General features: G+C 34.6%; 1 protein-coding gene across 4 annotated transcripts in view; it reads right to left on the bottom strand.

The window, feature by feature from the left end:
- Nucleotides 1-14,532, bottom strand: part of LOC120516288 (apoptosis-stimulating of p53 protein 2-like) — a 68,170-nt gene extending 53,638 nt beyond the window's left edge. Inside the window, exon 1 of one of the 4 annotated variants that reach the window (XM_039737856.1) lies at nucleotides 13,903-14,532. In XM_039737856.1, coding sequence (XP_039593790.1) covers nucleotides 13,903-13,929 — 27 coding nt within the window. In that variant the 5' untranslated portion in view covers nucleotides 13,930-14,532. Of the gene's footprint in view, nucleotides 1-2,368; nucleotides 2,387-13,902 lie in introns of those variants that run through there. The other 3 variants (XM_039737857.1, XM_039737859.1, XM_039737858.1) reach the window with 3 other exon arrangements.
- Nucleotides 14,533-15,313: the final 781 nt, after the last annotated feature.

The following is a 15,313-nucleotide window of genomic DNA, read 5'->3' as shown; positions in this document are numbered from 1 at the left end:
ACACTCATAAAGTTATAATGGCTGGGGACTTTAATTGTGTTCTAAATCCACTTTTAGATAGGACTTCCTCCACAGGGGGAACGACATCTAACACCGCAAAGATAATTACAAAGTTTATAACTGATCACAACTTATCAGATCCCTGGAGGTTTTTAAACCCAAATTCAAGAACATATTCTTTCTACTCACCAGTACATCATTGCTACTCAAGGATTGATTACTTCTTTATAGACAATAACTTCTTGCCTAAGATTAAATCTTGCAAATACGATGCTATTGTTATTTCTGACCATGCACCTATGATCTTGGAGCTAAAATTACTAAGCCCCATACACTCACCCCAGATGGCCTCAACCCGCTTCTATTAGCTGACGAGAATTGTACTGAATTTATATCCAAACAAATCAAATTCTTTCTAGAGACAAATACATCCCCGAGATCTCTGCAGGAATACTCTGGGAAACTCTTAAGGCCTTCTTAAGAGGACAGATTATCTCATATCTTTCCCACAGAAATAAATCCGAAGCCAAGAAAGTAGCAGAGATAAAAAGCAAATTACTAAAATAGATGAAGAACATGCCAGACTACCAAGCGAGACTCTACATAGGAGGAGGCAGGCTCTACATTCGGAATTAAACCTCTTGACAACTAAAGAAACTGAACAACTAATTTACAAATCCAGACATCATTATTATGAACATGGAGAGAAAGCTAATAAGCTTTTAGCTCAACAAATTCACAAGCAAGAAGTGCATAGCAATCTCGTAATCACTAACACGAACGGAGATAAAATCATGAACACAAAAATATAATGCACACTTTCAGAGACTACTATAAATCCCTATATACTACTGAGTTTAAAGAAGACAATACACAATCTAATGCATTTCTGGATACATTACAGATACCACAAATAGACGCTTTTAGTGTGGAGGAACTTGATAAACCTCTGGCATTATCAGAATTACTAGATGCTATAAAGTCACTCCAAGGTGGAAAGCAGCAGGCCCTGATGGCTACCCTGCAGAATTTTACAAGAAATTCTCCGCTCAGCTAGCTCCCTCCTATTAGCAACATTTACAGAAGCCAGAGATAACCAATCTCTTCCACAAACCTTTCGCCAAGCACTAATCACTGTTTTCCAAAACAAAATAAGGACTTATTACAATGTGCATCATACAGACCAATTTCACTTCTGAATAACGACGTTAAAATACTCTCTAAAATCATAGCTAGAAGGATGGAGAAAGTGCTCCCTCGTAATATCACAAGACCAAACTGGATTTATTAGGGGCCGACACTTATCTTCAAATCTTCGACGCCTGTTTAATGTAATATACTCACCAACTAAATCAAACACCCCAGAAATATTATTATCATTGGATGCAGAAAAAGCATTCACATGATTGAATGGAAATACCTTTTTACATTGGAGAAGTTTGGGTTTGGCCCGAACATTTGTGCATGGATTAAATTACTGTATACTAACCCAGAAGCTTCAGTTTGCATCAACAACATTTGCTCAGACTACTTTAAACTAGAGCGTGGCACTAGACAAGGATGCCCTTGTCACCGCTGCTGTTTGCATTGCCATTGAACCACTGGCAATACATTGTCGAAATACTGATCAGATAAAGGGGATTAGCAGAGAAGGACTGGAACAGAAAATCTCATTATATGCAGATGATATGGTACTGTATATATGGACCCAGAAAATTCTGTGCCTGCAGTCTTAGCAGCACTCACAGAATTTCAAAAGATCTCTGGTCTCAGAATTAATCTGAATAAAAGTGTACTCTTTCCAGTGAATTCTCAAGCATATAATATTAGATTAGATACCCTACCTTTTATCATTGCAGAACAGTTTAAATACCTAGGGTAAACATCACAAGTAAACATAAAGCTCTATCAACAAAATTTCGTCTGCATGGAAAAAATTAAACAAGACTTGCATAGATGGTCAACCCTTCATCTCACACTAGCTGGAAGAATTAACACTGTTAAGATGAATATTCTTCCTAAGCTCCTTTTTATTTCAAAACATCCAATATACATTAATAAATCATTCTTTAAGCAATTAGATTCAACAATAACCTCATTTATTTGGAATTCAAAACATCCACGCATCAAAAGCGACCCTACAAAGACAAAAGGCAGAAGGCGGCATGGCTCTACCTAACTTCCAGTTTTATTACTGGGCAGCAAATATACAGGCGATAAGAACCTGGACACAAATAGAAGAACATACACAGGCATGGACCGCAATAGAAGTAAAATCCTGCAGTACTTCTTTGTATTCCTTGCTCTGTGCTCCAATAAACACACGTTATCGGCAATATAGAAAATAACCCAATTGTGCTCCACTCACTTAGAATCTGGAACCAATGTAGAAAGCATTTTAAGACGGAGAAGCTTCTATCTGTGGCACCTCTGCAAGAGAACCACCTCTTTCAACCTTCACAAACATATGCAGTTTTAATATCTGGAAAAATTTGGAATTAACTTGCTTAGAGATCTTTATATAGACAACGTCTTTGCATCCTATGAACAATTACATTCCAAATTTAACATTCCAGCTACACATTTCTTTCACTATCTTCAAATCAGGAACTTTGTTAAACAGAACCTTCCAGATTTTCCTCATCTTGCACCCTCATCCATGCTGGAAAAATATTGCTCAATCTCAAGGACTTAGACTCCATCTCTACAATATATAAAATCATTTTACAATCCCTTCCTTTCAAAGATCCAAGAGGACACTGGGAAAAGATCTCTCAATTAATATATCAGAAAAGGAGTGGAAAGTAGCAATGCAGAGAATTTACTCGAGCTCCATATGCGCAAAGCATGCAATTATACAACTCAAAATTATATATCGAGCACATCTGTCTCGACTAAAACTCTCCAAAATGTTTCCAGGGCATGATCCAACCTGCGAACGTTGCAACAAAGTCCCAGCCTCACTGGGTCACATGTTCTGGGCCTGCACCAAATTAACATTATTCTGGACAAAATTTTTAATTACCTCTCAGACAGCCTTGGACTCACAATCCCTCCTAACCCATTAACAGCTGTGTTTGGGGTTCTTCCAGAGGGGTTCAAAGTGGAGAAAGACAAACAAATTGTGATTGCATTCACTACACTTTGGCACCCAGACTGATTCTGATAAACTGGAAGAACCCAAACTCTCCTCTTTTAAGTCAATGGGAAACCGATGTGTTATATTATTTGAAATTGGAAAAAATCAAATACTCAGTTAGAGGATCTGTACAGACTTTTTTCAAAACATGGCAGGATCTAATCAGTAATATTTTAAAATAAGTTCATAAAGCACAGAGAATTTATTAATTTAGGTATGTTTACAAGCCTTAAATTTTACGCTGTTTGGCTTGCTCTCTCTCTCAGGGGGGGGATCGATCTGTTCTTAACTCAATTCTTCTTTTTGTAAAAACTTGATTGCTTTGTATGGATTGCAATAAAATAAAGGAAAAATTTAATTGGTAACCGTAATAGACATCATGTACAGTATATCTATTTTCATATGTTTCTAAACTGTATCTTCTTCCCCCATTAAAATAATGACTTCCATCTTTTTATATTTGAAACTATGACTACTGTCTTCTCAATCTTAGCTAAATGCACAAACACATTACTGTTAAATAAGATAAATACATCAAAAGCCACCAGTATAAATGATTAATTTTATGAAGGTGCCCAATCTTTTTTGGCGATAATTTAAATCTTTGAAAAAATTATCTACAGTTGGATAAAAGCAAAACTATGAACAAAAATTTATAATGGTCAAGAAGAAAATGAAGGAATGAAGGATAACTCTTTTATGCTATCCACTCAATGAAATGGATTTCCCTACAGAGCTGCAGCTTCTGTTCAATGAATTCTTTTTAAATTGTTAGTCCAGTTTATTATTGCATATTCGGAAGAACTTGACTTAATATGATTTATAAGAGTGCATTCATGGCAATTATTCATCTCAAAAACATTGTGAAACAGGATGCACAGAATAATCAAAAGTATGGATATATGCCACTTGTAGGGCCAACTTCACAAAGTTGATTTCCATTTTGTTTCATAGCCATACAATTATCAACTTGCAGTACTGATTTTCTGTATCAATTTACTGATTAATTTACTAGTTCCAAGTTAATTTAAGGTAAACATAAATCAGACAATACTTCAGGTGAAGAAATAGTTTTAGGTTAAAATAACCATATATGGGAATCAATTGGATAGTAAAGAGAATTTGCAAGTATTTATTCTTAAACCTCAAATTACTAATTAGCTTTTTTTGGGATAATTTTATTCTAAACACTTGATTAAGTATATGGGAGATAACCGAATGCTGCCTGTGCCCCAACCCATTTTTATTTAAGTGAATACACAGCTTTTGCGCAGTGCATTTCAAAATGTGTTTCTACCTGGCATAAGGTAAATATGCTAATTAGTTATGATCCATGACTGCCTCCAGAAACAATAGTACTGCATTAGTTCCCACAGATACATCACATCAGTCTGCATAACCATAAAAAAAATTCTGCTTGATAGAAGTAATAGAAGTCTAAAGCCCTAAATAAAACCAGTATAGAACTTCTGCTTGTTATACATATTGCAATTATAAATGACTAATATACATTACACTAGAAGGAAAAGAGAAAGCGCTTTGTTGTGCATGATGTAATGCACAATTTGCTATAAAATTTGTTTTGTCAAATGCTAACAAAATAGTGAATTGTCTTCTTACAAGGAATAACCAGTGAACATCACAATTTCTCTTTTTTGCAAAATACAATCAACTTTGAGTCTGTGAAATTCAAGAATAGAAAGCAAGACAATCAACCATTAACAATAGGTTAGGAACAATAAACAATGAAAAATAAACTGACTGAAATATTTAGTTTTTTTCCCCATTTGGTATTTTAATATGCATTTATCCACAATACAATTCTGTATGTAGTAAATCCTTAATCAATTATGCAATGGAATTATATAAATTTAATACTTGCATTATGTACTATACAAGTTTCTCTTTATAAAAAATATTTTCTGTTGAACTTGACCACTGGCACTGTGCATGAAGTAATCACATTATGAAATTAACAGTATGAACCTAAGAAATTAGAAAACTCAGTCCCGACTCTCCCATTACTTATATACAGAGTTTTTGCTCTTTCCTACAAAATTGTTAAACTTAAAGACTTTGAGGTGCACACACGTGCAAGCAGCAATATTTTGTCTCATGAAAATTAGGGCTACAACAATGAATCAATATGCTTCATAATAATTGATATATTTGTTGACAAATTTTGTTTTTGATAATTTACATTGTTAAATCTTATGTAGAGCACTTCATTTATATTTCAGGGTTTTTGTGGTTTCACGAGTAGATGTTTAATCTCAAATTAATAAACTGGATGGCTTGATAAACAACTGAATCAGCTACATGTAATGTAAACTTGGAAGACTAGCGGTTTTTGTGTTGATCCCTCTATAGAACACCTATTCATGATGAAACATTTTAAACTCCAAAAACTCTACGTGTTAAGTTGGGATAACTGTAAAACACATGCAAAATTTAATGAACATTTACTCAGCTGTTTAAGAGTAATGAAAGGTTTCTGTGGTGTTGGCCCATTAGAACTTCCCAATGAAACACAACTCCACGAACCCTATATTTTAAAATGAATAACATTCCATGAAAGTAGACAAGTTTTTTTTTTTTTTTTGAGTAGTGGACATTTGTGCTTGTCTCTCCCCACCAACCATCAGACCATATCAACTTAACATAAACCCACCACACAATCTTGGTTATTTTCAATGTATCATTAATATGGAATGTAGCCTAAACTGCAAACAGAATTAAAATTTATCATTAGCTATCCTTTGCAAAATCACAAGCAGTACTGCTACTTATGAATATTGCTCTTTTGCTATTGTTAGGTTAGGCCTGACAAGCTTTACAGTGTATTCTAAGAATTTTATGAGAATTCACTTCTATTTTGAGTCAATGTAACTTTCATGTTTTAGTAGTTGGTACACTGATCTGTTTAATAGTTATAGGCTATAGTATTGGTGTTGATGTATTGTCCTTATGTTTGTAGCCGGTTTCATAGGTAATGGGCAATATGGCATAAAATGCATATCAAGGCATAATTATACATTGTTAACATCAAAAATTAAATCTCAAATGAATTTCTTTTTGTAAACAGAAGACTTGGATAGTAAATGTTTAATCCCCTACAGTTACAAAATCTTATAAACTGTTTGTTAGCTGTGTTGGTTTTTTTTTTAGTATTACTGAAGCTTCATATTGAACTAAAGCAGAAGATGAACATATTAAGTTTTTTTGTTAATTTTGCAAAACTAAAACAATACAAAAACACAGACAAGAATATAATATGTAAGTAAACAAAACACTTCAAATAAAATGCTTATAAACATAAATATGTAATAATTATTTGAAGAAAATAAACTTACAAACATAAGGTTAAAAAGTATTGCACACATTCAAGTAGTAACTCCATGTAATTAAATGGTTGCTTATAACAGATTTAACAACGAGAAGGCAAGGTAAAGAATTTGAGCAAAATACAGAAGCATTAATCCTGAACTGGCATTTCAAACTCATACAAAATCTCTCTGCAAATTAGGTTATTTTTATTTTAGGAGCATCTCACACAACCTCTTTTCCTGGATTATCCTGCTGCAAAAGTTCTTATTCAAGCTTTTGCTACTTGACATTTGGACAACGGTTATGTTCTTTAAAAATTGGTCTTCCCAAGCATCTATTTCATAATCTTGAGATGACTCAAATTTTGACAGTTCATTATTTATACACACATATTCAGAACAGAGTGCTCTCCATTAACAAATACAGCCTAAAATCTTACCGCTATTTTTTAAGGGTTTTTATGGCAGTTCACCAGCCTATTCAGCAGATTACTTAGCCTTTAATGGGATGATGCTTATCTTTTGCACATTCTACCATGTAGCTACAAAATTTTGGAAGCCCATACGTTTGATTGTTTTGTCCCAAACCATTGTTTATATTTTTTAAAACTTCAATTACAAAAATTCAATCACCTGATTTGTTAAAATCTAGACTTAAGTCCTACTTATTTAACAAAACATTTAGTCTCTACAGCTTTGATATATTTATGTATAATAATAATTTCAGTCAATGTGTTCTGCATATTCCTGTTCTATTAGCATATTTAAAATTGTTAATTCTTTCACACATATTCTAATTTAACTTACTCTTTATATATTTTGTGCCTTATATACCTATGTGCAAAAAGTCACTAAAATAAAATCATTTAATCCTAACTCTTTTCCAGTCATTAAAATGAAAAACTTTTGACATATTTACATCATGCTCTGTGATAAACATGCTTGTCATTTTTCTTTCAATCCTCAAGCCTCCATAACGTTCCATATTTTGCATTCATTTTATTTTTAGGTATACTATCATCATTGGCAAAAATTGCCACCTGACATATATAGAAAGTAGTTTTCTGCTTGTGGTCCAACTTTTTAAATTCAAACCATTTTCTGAAAAGGACACCTACGTGATTTTACTGACTTTATTTCCCTAACATGAGTCTGAATAGATGCCTGAAACACCACAAAACAAGAACATTGAAACTACCAAATTTCCATTTAATTGGCCAGATGAACATGTTTAGCATTACATGACTATACCTAAAATATCCATCCATCCATCTTCCAACCCGTTGAATCCGAACAAAGGGCCATGGGGGTCTGCTGGAGCCAATCCCATGGGTCAAAATAAAAATTCCCCAAAACCATTTGGAACAAATCTGAGAGCACAATCTATGTAAACATTTAAGACACTTATTTTATTGGTATAAGCATAGCAAAACCCATATTGTGACACTAGTTTATTATCATACAGCATCTATACCCGTTACTGTGTCCCACAACAAAGCAGTCCAGTCCAAGGAGAGCACTTGCATATTCAGACATGAGGCATGAGAGTGAGAGGCGGTAAACAGAATCACATTAGATGAAACTGGAGTACTGATGTTGTGTAGCACAAATAGTGACAATTATACATGTTAAATTACTTCTAATATTATACATAATTTTGGGAGTATTTTTACCATTTGCTTCCATTTATTTCCAAAGCTGCATGTACCTGGACCAGTTCCTTTTATGTGCCACATTTAAGAGCTGGGCTGAGAGACACTATATGCCTCTGATATAGAATAATATTAGACATGAATATGCTATATAACAGCATTTTCCCCAAGTCCATATACAAATTCTTAATTAGATTGAGATCCAAGACTATTTCTCTGTGGCTTTGGCTTTATGCTTGGGGTCATTGTCTTGCTGGAAAACAAATCACCCAAGGTATGGATTTCTTGAGGAATGCTTTAAGTTTTCCTCCTGGAATTCCCTAAATCATCAAAAACCTCACAGGGCCTACTGGAGAGATGCATTCCCACAACATGATACTGCCATCACCTTGCTTCACGGTGGGGATGATGTATTTTTGATACTGTGCAGTGTTTAGCTTATGCCAAACATTGTATTTTTAGTTTGATGTCCAAAAAAATTTACATTTTGGTCATATCAGACCATAATACCTACTTCCAGCTGATTTCAGTCTCCCATGTGCCTTCTGGCAAAATATAATTTAGATGTGTTAACAGTAGCTTCCTCTTTGCAACTCTCCTGTAAAGCTGCGATAGGAGAGACTCTGCATACAACACCTCTTGCCTGGGTGAATCACTAGTCTTGGCCACTGTAGCTTATAACTCCTTCAGTGTTCTCAAAGGTCTCTTGGTGGTCTCCTTCACTAGTTTTCTTCTTGCACACTCAGTTTTTTTAGATGGCCTGCTCTAGGCAGATATACAACTGTGCCATCCACTTCTTAATAACTGGTTTAAATAGCTTCTAAGGAATACTTAGTAACTTGAATATTTTCCCGTCTCTATCCCCTGACTTATAATTTTCAATTACCTTTTCAGACAGCTGGAGTGCTCTTTTGTTTTCCTTGTCTAGTTTAGGCCACAACATTGACTTGGACCTTCCAGGTACGGCTGCATTTATACTACAGTTGACACCCCCTCCCTGACTACAGGTGAGTGATCTCCACTAAACTAATTATGTGACTTTTAAAACCAATATGCTGCACAAATGATGATTTACATGGTCTACATTCAATAGGTGAATACTTACATGATGAATTATTTAGTATTTTATATTTGTAATCAATTTAGGTCACATTGAAGAGATCGGTTTTCACTTTGACAGTTACAGTAAGGAATAGTTTTCTGTTGATCATTGTCAGAAAAGCATAAGTAAATCCACTGCGATTCCATGTTTGTAATATTAAATGTTTAAAATCGTCCCAGGGGGAAACCGTGCAGCAACACTCCATGTTGAGCAAGAAGCACACCTACTGGGTCATTTGCAACGCTTCATCACACGGTCAAGTAAAAAAGGAGGGCATTGCATACAATCTAGTAACAGAAAAACATTAATAATGTGTCAGTTTAGTTTTATCCAGCTATCTGCTATAGAGATGCGGAAAAAGAGTGGACAATGTCCATATCGCAAATGTGGGGCTCATGTCGGGGATGAAAAAAGGGACATGATTGTAGTTCTGTAGAGATTTTTCCACAACACCATGTTGTCCATTAAACAACAAAATTCTGTATTATTACTCCATCAAAAATAAGAAATGAGGAGGAGCAGTAGGCAGCGGCTTGAAAAATAAGAATTTGGCTACACTTATGTTAGGATATAGTGGGTTGGATAATGGATGGGTTTACTATACTATACTATAAATTCAACATACCCCTGCTTAGTTTTTTTTGGCAATAATAAGACTGATAGATTGAAAGAATATCACAATAAGGCACAGCTTATGGTAAAATACGGACAAAGAAAATGAGAAAAAACAAACACTGAACATTTTGAGGAGTATATTAGTGGGGAAAAGTTTAGTTAACTATAGGCAATGAAAATCTCATACAGAAGGAAAGAACTGAACTATGAAAACAGTTCCGTATTAGAAGCTTTATCAGTACAGAAATGTCTCACTTAAGCTTAGTAATGATAAAAAAAATATGATCTAAAATGATCCATCACAATAATTTCCAAAAAGTACACCATGAAAGGAAAAATTGTATACTATATATACAGCTTCATTCCTACTTAATTTTATGGCAGACAGCATGAAAAAAAAGTTAAAGTTAAAGTAGTATTATGGTGGGAAAGTTAAATAAGATGGGGCAGGTGACAGACCATTAGATACCTTGGGCTGAATGTCAATCATATCAAATCTGTTTGACTTTTTCTACGATGCCTCATCCATATGTTCCCAACTTTTATAGAAGAACACTAGAACTATTACTCAGCTATTAACTGTAGGCCTTGGAGGAGCAGAACCCTTGACGAGATGCTGAAAACTGGTAGTAGACATCATTAGCTGTAACAAAATTAGTTCAAGACAGATTATTCCCAGGTGAGAAGACAGGCAATTGTTTTTACCTGAGTGGTGATCAGGCAGGAGGGCTCCTAAAAACAAGACAGGACTCTCAGGCAGATTAAGTTCCCTAGTCTCAATATGGATATGGACCATGTCTGCTACATGGATGCAGGATTTGGTCTAATTAACCTTTGAGGGGTAGCGTGGAAAGAGACATATGATGTTTAAAAACACAATAATCGCAGATTACATCTGCGAGGCTGTATCTGTGTATATAAGACAAAGTGTATTTGAATTAATTTAGAAATATTTAAACTCTCAAAACACACCTAAACCAATTCACAGCTGTGGCAGGCCAAACTCTATCCTAAAACTGCTGGATGGAAGTCATGTCTATTTAGGTATATACTTGGACAGATTTCAGAAAGATAAAGTAAACATAACCAAAAACTGCTTGCATTAAGACAATGTAAATGCATATTTTTTCTTGTTGAGAAATGCAAACCTGAATTCAATCTAACAAGTGAAAATGAATAACAAATATACAAAGAAACCTAATTAGTAAAATATTCATACCTTATAAAAGGTTTTTCAGCTACACGGAATGCAGTTCTGCTTTAAATATTACCTTATAAATTATTGATGCATGCAGTGTATTGTGCGTAAAAACATTTGTTTCACATATCTATGGCAATGGTAGTATTACATTACAGTTACGCAAGTAACAACCTTTCATATACTGTTAAAATATCTTCCATGCTGAGAGACCTCAGGGCCTGGCATCCATGTACTAGAATAAACTTGTTTGAAAAATGAACTATTAACCCAGTTGCAACGACCCACTTTGACCCATTATGGATTCCATAACTCTTGCAAAGATCTGATTTTGAGTAAACAGTTAAACTGTATTTTTTAAAAAAGAAATCAAACCATTTTTGCTAAATGTTCTTTACATGGTTAATAATAGAATTACTGTAATCATTTACAATTTTACACTTGTTCCCAAACTGTAACAAAACTGTACCACCCTAATCTGCAGTGATGGTGGAGCAGGTAATGAAGTATCATTCCAGCTGTATTCAACTTGTGGTTTAATATTGTTCCTTAAAATTCAAGTGAAAAACATATTACTTAACAAGCAGCTAATTTAATTTCAAAAACATATTTGGGCCTTTCTTGTTTGATTATGTGTACACTGTTGAGACTTGGACAATCTTCAGAAAAATGTGGTTTAATGTATAAGAGTGCTATACATGGACAAAAGGAACATCAATTATAAATACAAGACGAGAGACACTGACCTAAAGGACGCAACCTCTGAAAAGAATTTAGGGGTTTATGTCGAGACATCATTTTCACTATCAAAGCAATGCAAGGAAGCTAGTAAAAAGGCAAATAAAATGTTAGGCTATATTGTGAAAACTTTTAAATATACATTGAGGAACATTATGCTCAGAAAATATAATGCACTAGTGAGAAACAACGCTAGAAGAAGATATAGCAGCAAGATATACAGTAGCAGCACTTGAAGCTGTGCAAACGAGAACAACCAGGTACATCACAGGACTTAATTACATGTTGTACTCTAAAAGACTGAGAAAATTAAAACTGTTAAGTCTCAAGCAGAGGAAACTGCGAGGGGATCTCCTCTAGGTCTTCAAGCTTCACATAATTCCAAATCTACATTTGGCAAAATTCTTTCACCTTAAGGACGTACAGTATCATGTATTTAAAGACATCAATGGAAATTAAGAAAAATAGCATTTAGGGCTGAAGCCAGAAAGCACTTATTTAAACAGTTATGGGAACATGGAACAAACTATCAAGACATGAGTTGAAGCAGATACCTTGGCAATCTTTAAGAGGTATCTGTTTGAGAGATAATGGGACAGCTTAATTATCAGCTAAACAAACAAGCTTGATAGACTAAATGGTCTCATCGTTTGTCAAATTTCATAAGTCCTTGTGTTCTAAGTTCACTGCGCTTGAGGTATCAGTGGAGGTAGAGATGGGATCATCACAAAACACAGACTTTAGCTTTTTAGTCTTTTGGTAAAAAAAATTAAAATGTTCTCTCAACTTAAAAATGAGTGAGGCAATTAACAGTAGACATGGGGTTGCCACCCTATACAATACATGATTATCTAAACAGAAAGACGTCAATGAGCCAAGCCCTCTCGTTATTCTTTACTGTATGGACAATGTCTGCATAACTGTTAAGTATCGACTAAACAGTGACTACTTAAAAATTGATTGTTAAAGCATAACACATAAGTCTTGAATGTATATTATTGTAGCTAGATACTTTCAAATATCGAATCATCACCCTCATGGCTTACGTTCCAAAACATTACGCTCTTGGCCTTATTACTACACCATGCAACTGCTGTCTCTTTTAACATACAATATAAAATAATAACTAAATGAAACTATCATTTAAATTTTTCGAAAATACTCCCAGACTGATCATATTTAAAGCAATGTGTTGGGCAAACAAATTCAGCATATTCATGTTTACAGCCGTTTGTTCAGCACTTCAAGGGTAGATTAATCATATATTTTACTTGCTCCAACTTTGAGATGGAGTGCAATACTTTCAGAGGCATGCACAAACTTATTGATGCGTATTGTTATACAATTTTTCTAACCCATCTAAATCAGACCATGATCAGGAATGCCTACGGCAGCTAGCATAGGGCAGGAACAAACACTGAACTGGGAGTCAGTCCATCGCAGGGCGAGCACACACCAATACACACTAGAGCCAATTTATCATCGGGAATTTACTTAACCCGAATGTTACAGATTAAAAATTGACATCTTAATATGGCGAGAAAGCGATAGATGAGATGAACAGCCGAATTTGGTTCGTTTCTAAAACAAAAAAACAGCATATTTATAGCTAATGACTTTAGAGATCAAACAAAGTTTATCGTGTAATATTATTAAAGATCTTAGCCCTTTTTCTTCTAACCAGTTAATCTGTAAATAACCACTCGATCGAAAGTCAGATATTGCATATTTCACGGTATGTAAAAAACTGACGTGTTTATTACGTTTGAAAAATAAATTTTATACGCTGTACATAAAAACAGAAAACAAAGCAGTCGATAAAACAACATAATCAACTTTGTGAAGCTAAAAAATGATTTTGAATACACTTAAATTTCTAGAAACTGGACTTTTATCATCAAATATAAAAGTGCAGCTTCAGTTATTAGAAAGAGTAACACACAACTGGTATCATTCATAGCACAGTTACCGTCTCCAAATTTAAGAAACTGTTTAAATAGTAACCTCCCCAAGTAGGAATGCTATATTAAATGTCGATTTTTTGCAAGTAAAAATAATTCGCATAAAGTAAACCTGACATTTATTTACAATTTCCCAAAGCTGTACATTTCAAAGAATATTTTAAAACTTACCGGCATCATTTTGCCTTCGTACCGCATTTAAAAGTAATAGTTTCCCAGATTAATCACCAGAAATGCGGACTAAAATACAAAATGGTCTCATAGACACCAAAAAAAAAAAAAATAAGCCGTCTTCGTCCACAAATTTCCTTCGCTTTGTTAATGTGGTTTCTCCGGTTGGAAAATCACTTTGCTCTTTTAATCTCAGCGATCCCTGCTACAGCGAGTTTCGATGATGAAACCTGTTGCGGAGACACACCGCGAGGCCTGCTGCTTGGCCAAATCTTTAATTCAAGGAAACTTTTCCGTGTTGTCTTTTCTGATGTAATTACTGTACTCCAAGTCTAAAACTCTCGCGTCCACTCTCCCACTTTAACACTGTCACGTCACGCTTCGCAGAAGGTTTCCATAATGTACACGAAGCTTCGAAGACGATTTTCTTAATTTTTATGTAACTATTTTCTTTCGATACCGTATGTAGTCAACTCAAATATATATAAATAAGGCACTTTAAACCTGTTTCTTTCTCTATCTCGCCCTCTTTTTTTCTTTCTCTCTCTTTTTCCTCCCCCTCCTTGACCTGAATCGGCAGACTCTGAACAATATGACGTAAGAGGAAATTCATCCCCTAGGAATGGGAGTGGCCACGCCCTCATCCTTGACGATCTCTTCAATTACCCGCCTCTCTTTCATAGCAAGGCGCGTTCCCGAGTCCCGTAGTCTAGCACCTTCTGTCTCTCGCCTTGCGACGTTCAATGAAAGACGAGCTCTCGAATGCTGGTTTGTTGGCAAATCCATTTAAAGTTAGAAACTCAAACCTGGATGTATATCCTACGGGAGCTGGAGACAGAATATCATGTCTTTGTGCTAGTCTGGAGTACGTGGAATTGTGGCTTTTAAATAAAACTCCTCCCCGCGTCTTCTTACTACGACTCGAATGAAACTTTACTAATCCAATCTCTTTTTAAGTGAAATGGATCTCTAGTATTTAAATGGACCTTCTACAAAAATATACTGCCAGTCAAAATTTTGCACACACCCAGAAATTTTTAACCTGATTAAAACTGAATATACATTAAAATTAAAAGTCTGAATCATGAACTCAGCAGGGAAAAAGTGCCTGTAAACCTTAATTTCCTACAACAAGGTATACAACAGTACCAGTCCAGAGTTCAGACACACCCAAAATTGATCATGTTTTTATTGTAAAAAGATAGCTATTTTTGTCAAGATATCATTCAAATGATTGAAAATATAGCAAAGACATTACTAGTGTTGCTAATGGCTATTACTGCCTGAAATTACATATTTTTGATTTATTAATTGTGTACAACTATAAAGTCCCATTTTCAGCAGCCATTAGTGTGCAAATGGTAAATTAGTTTATTCTAAATTAAATTTAAGTTGGTTATTAGAGAAACCT

This window comes from Polypterus senegalus, chromosome 16 (assembly GCF_016835505.1).
Source record: "Polypterus senegalus isolate Bchr_013 chromosome 16, ASM1683550v1, whole genome shotgun sequence".
In the NCBI taxonomy this organism is placed as follows: domain Eukaryota; kingdom Metazoa; phylum Chordata; class Cladistia; order Polypteriformes; family Polypteridae; genus Polypterus; species Polypterus senegalus.
This window is presented reverse-complemented; position numbering and strand designations above follow the sequence as displayed.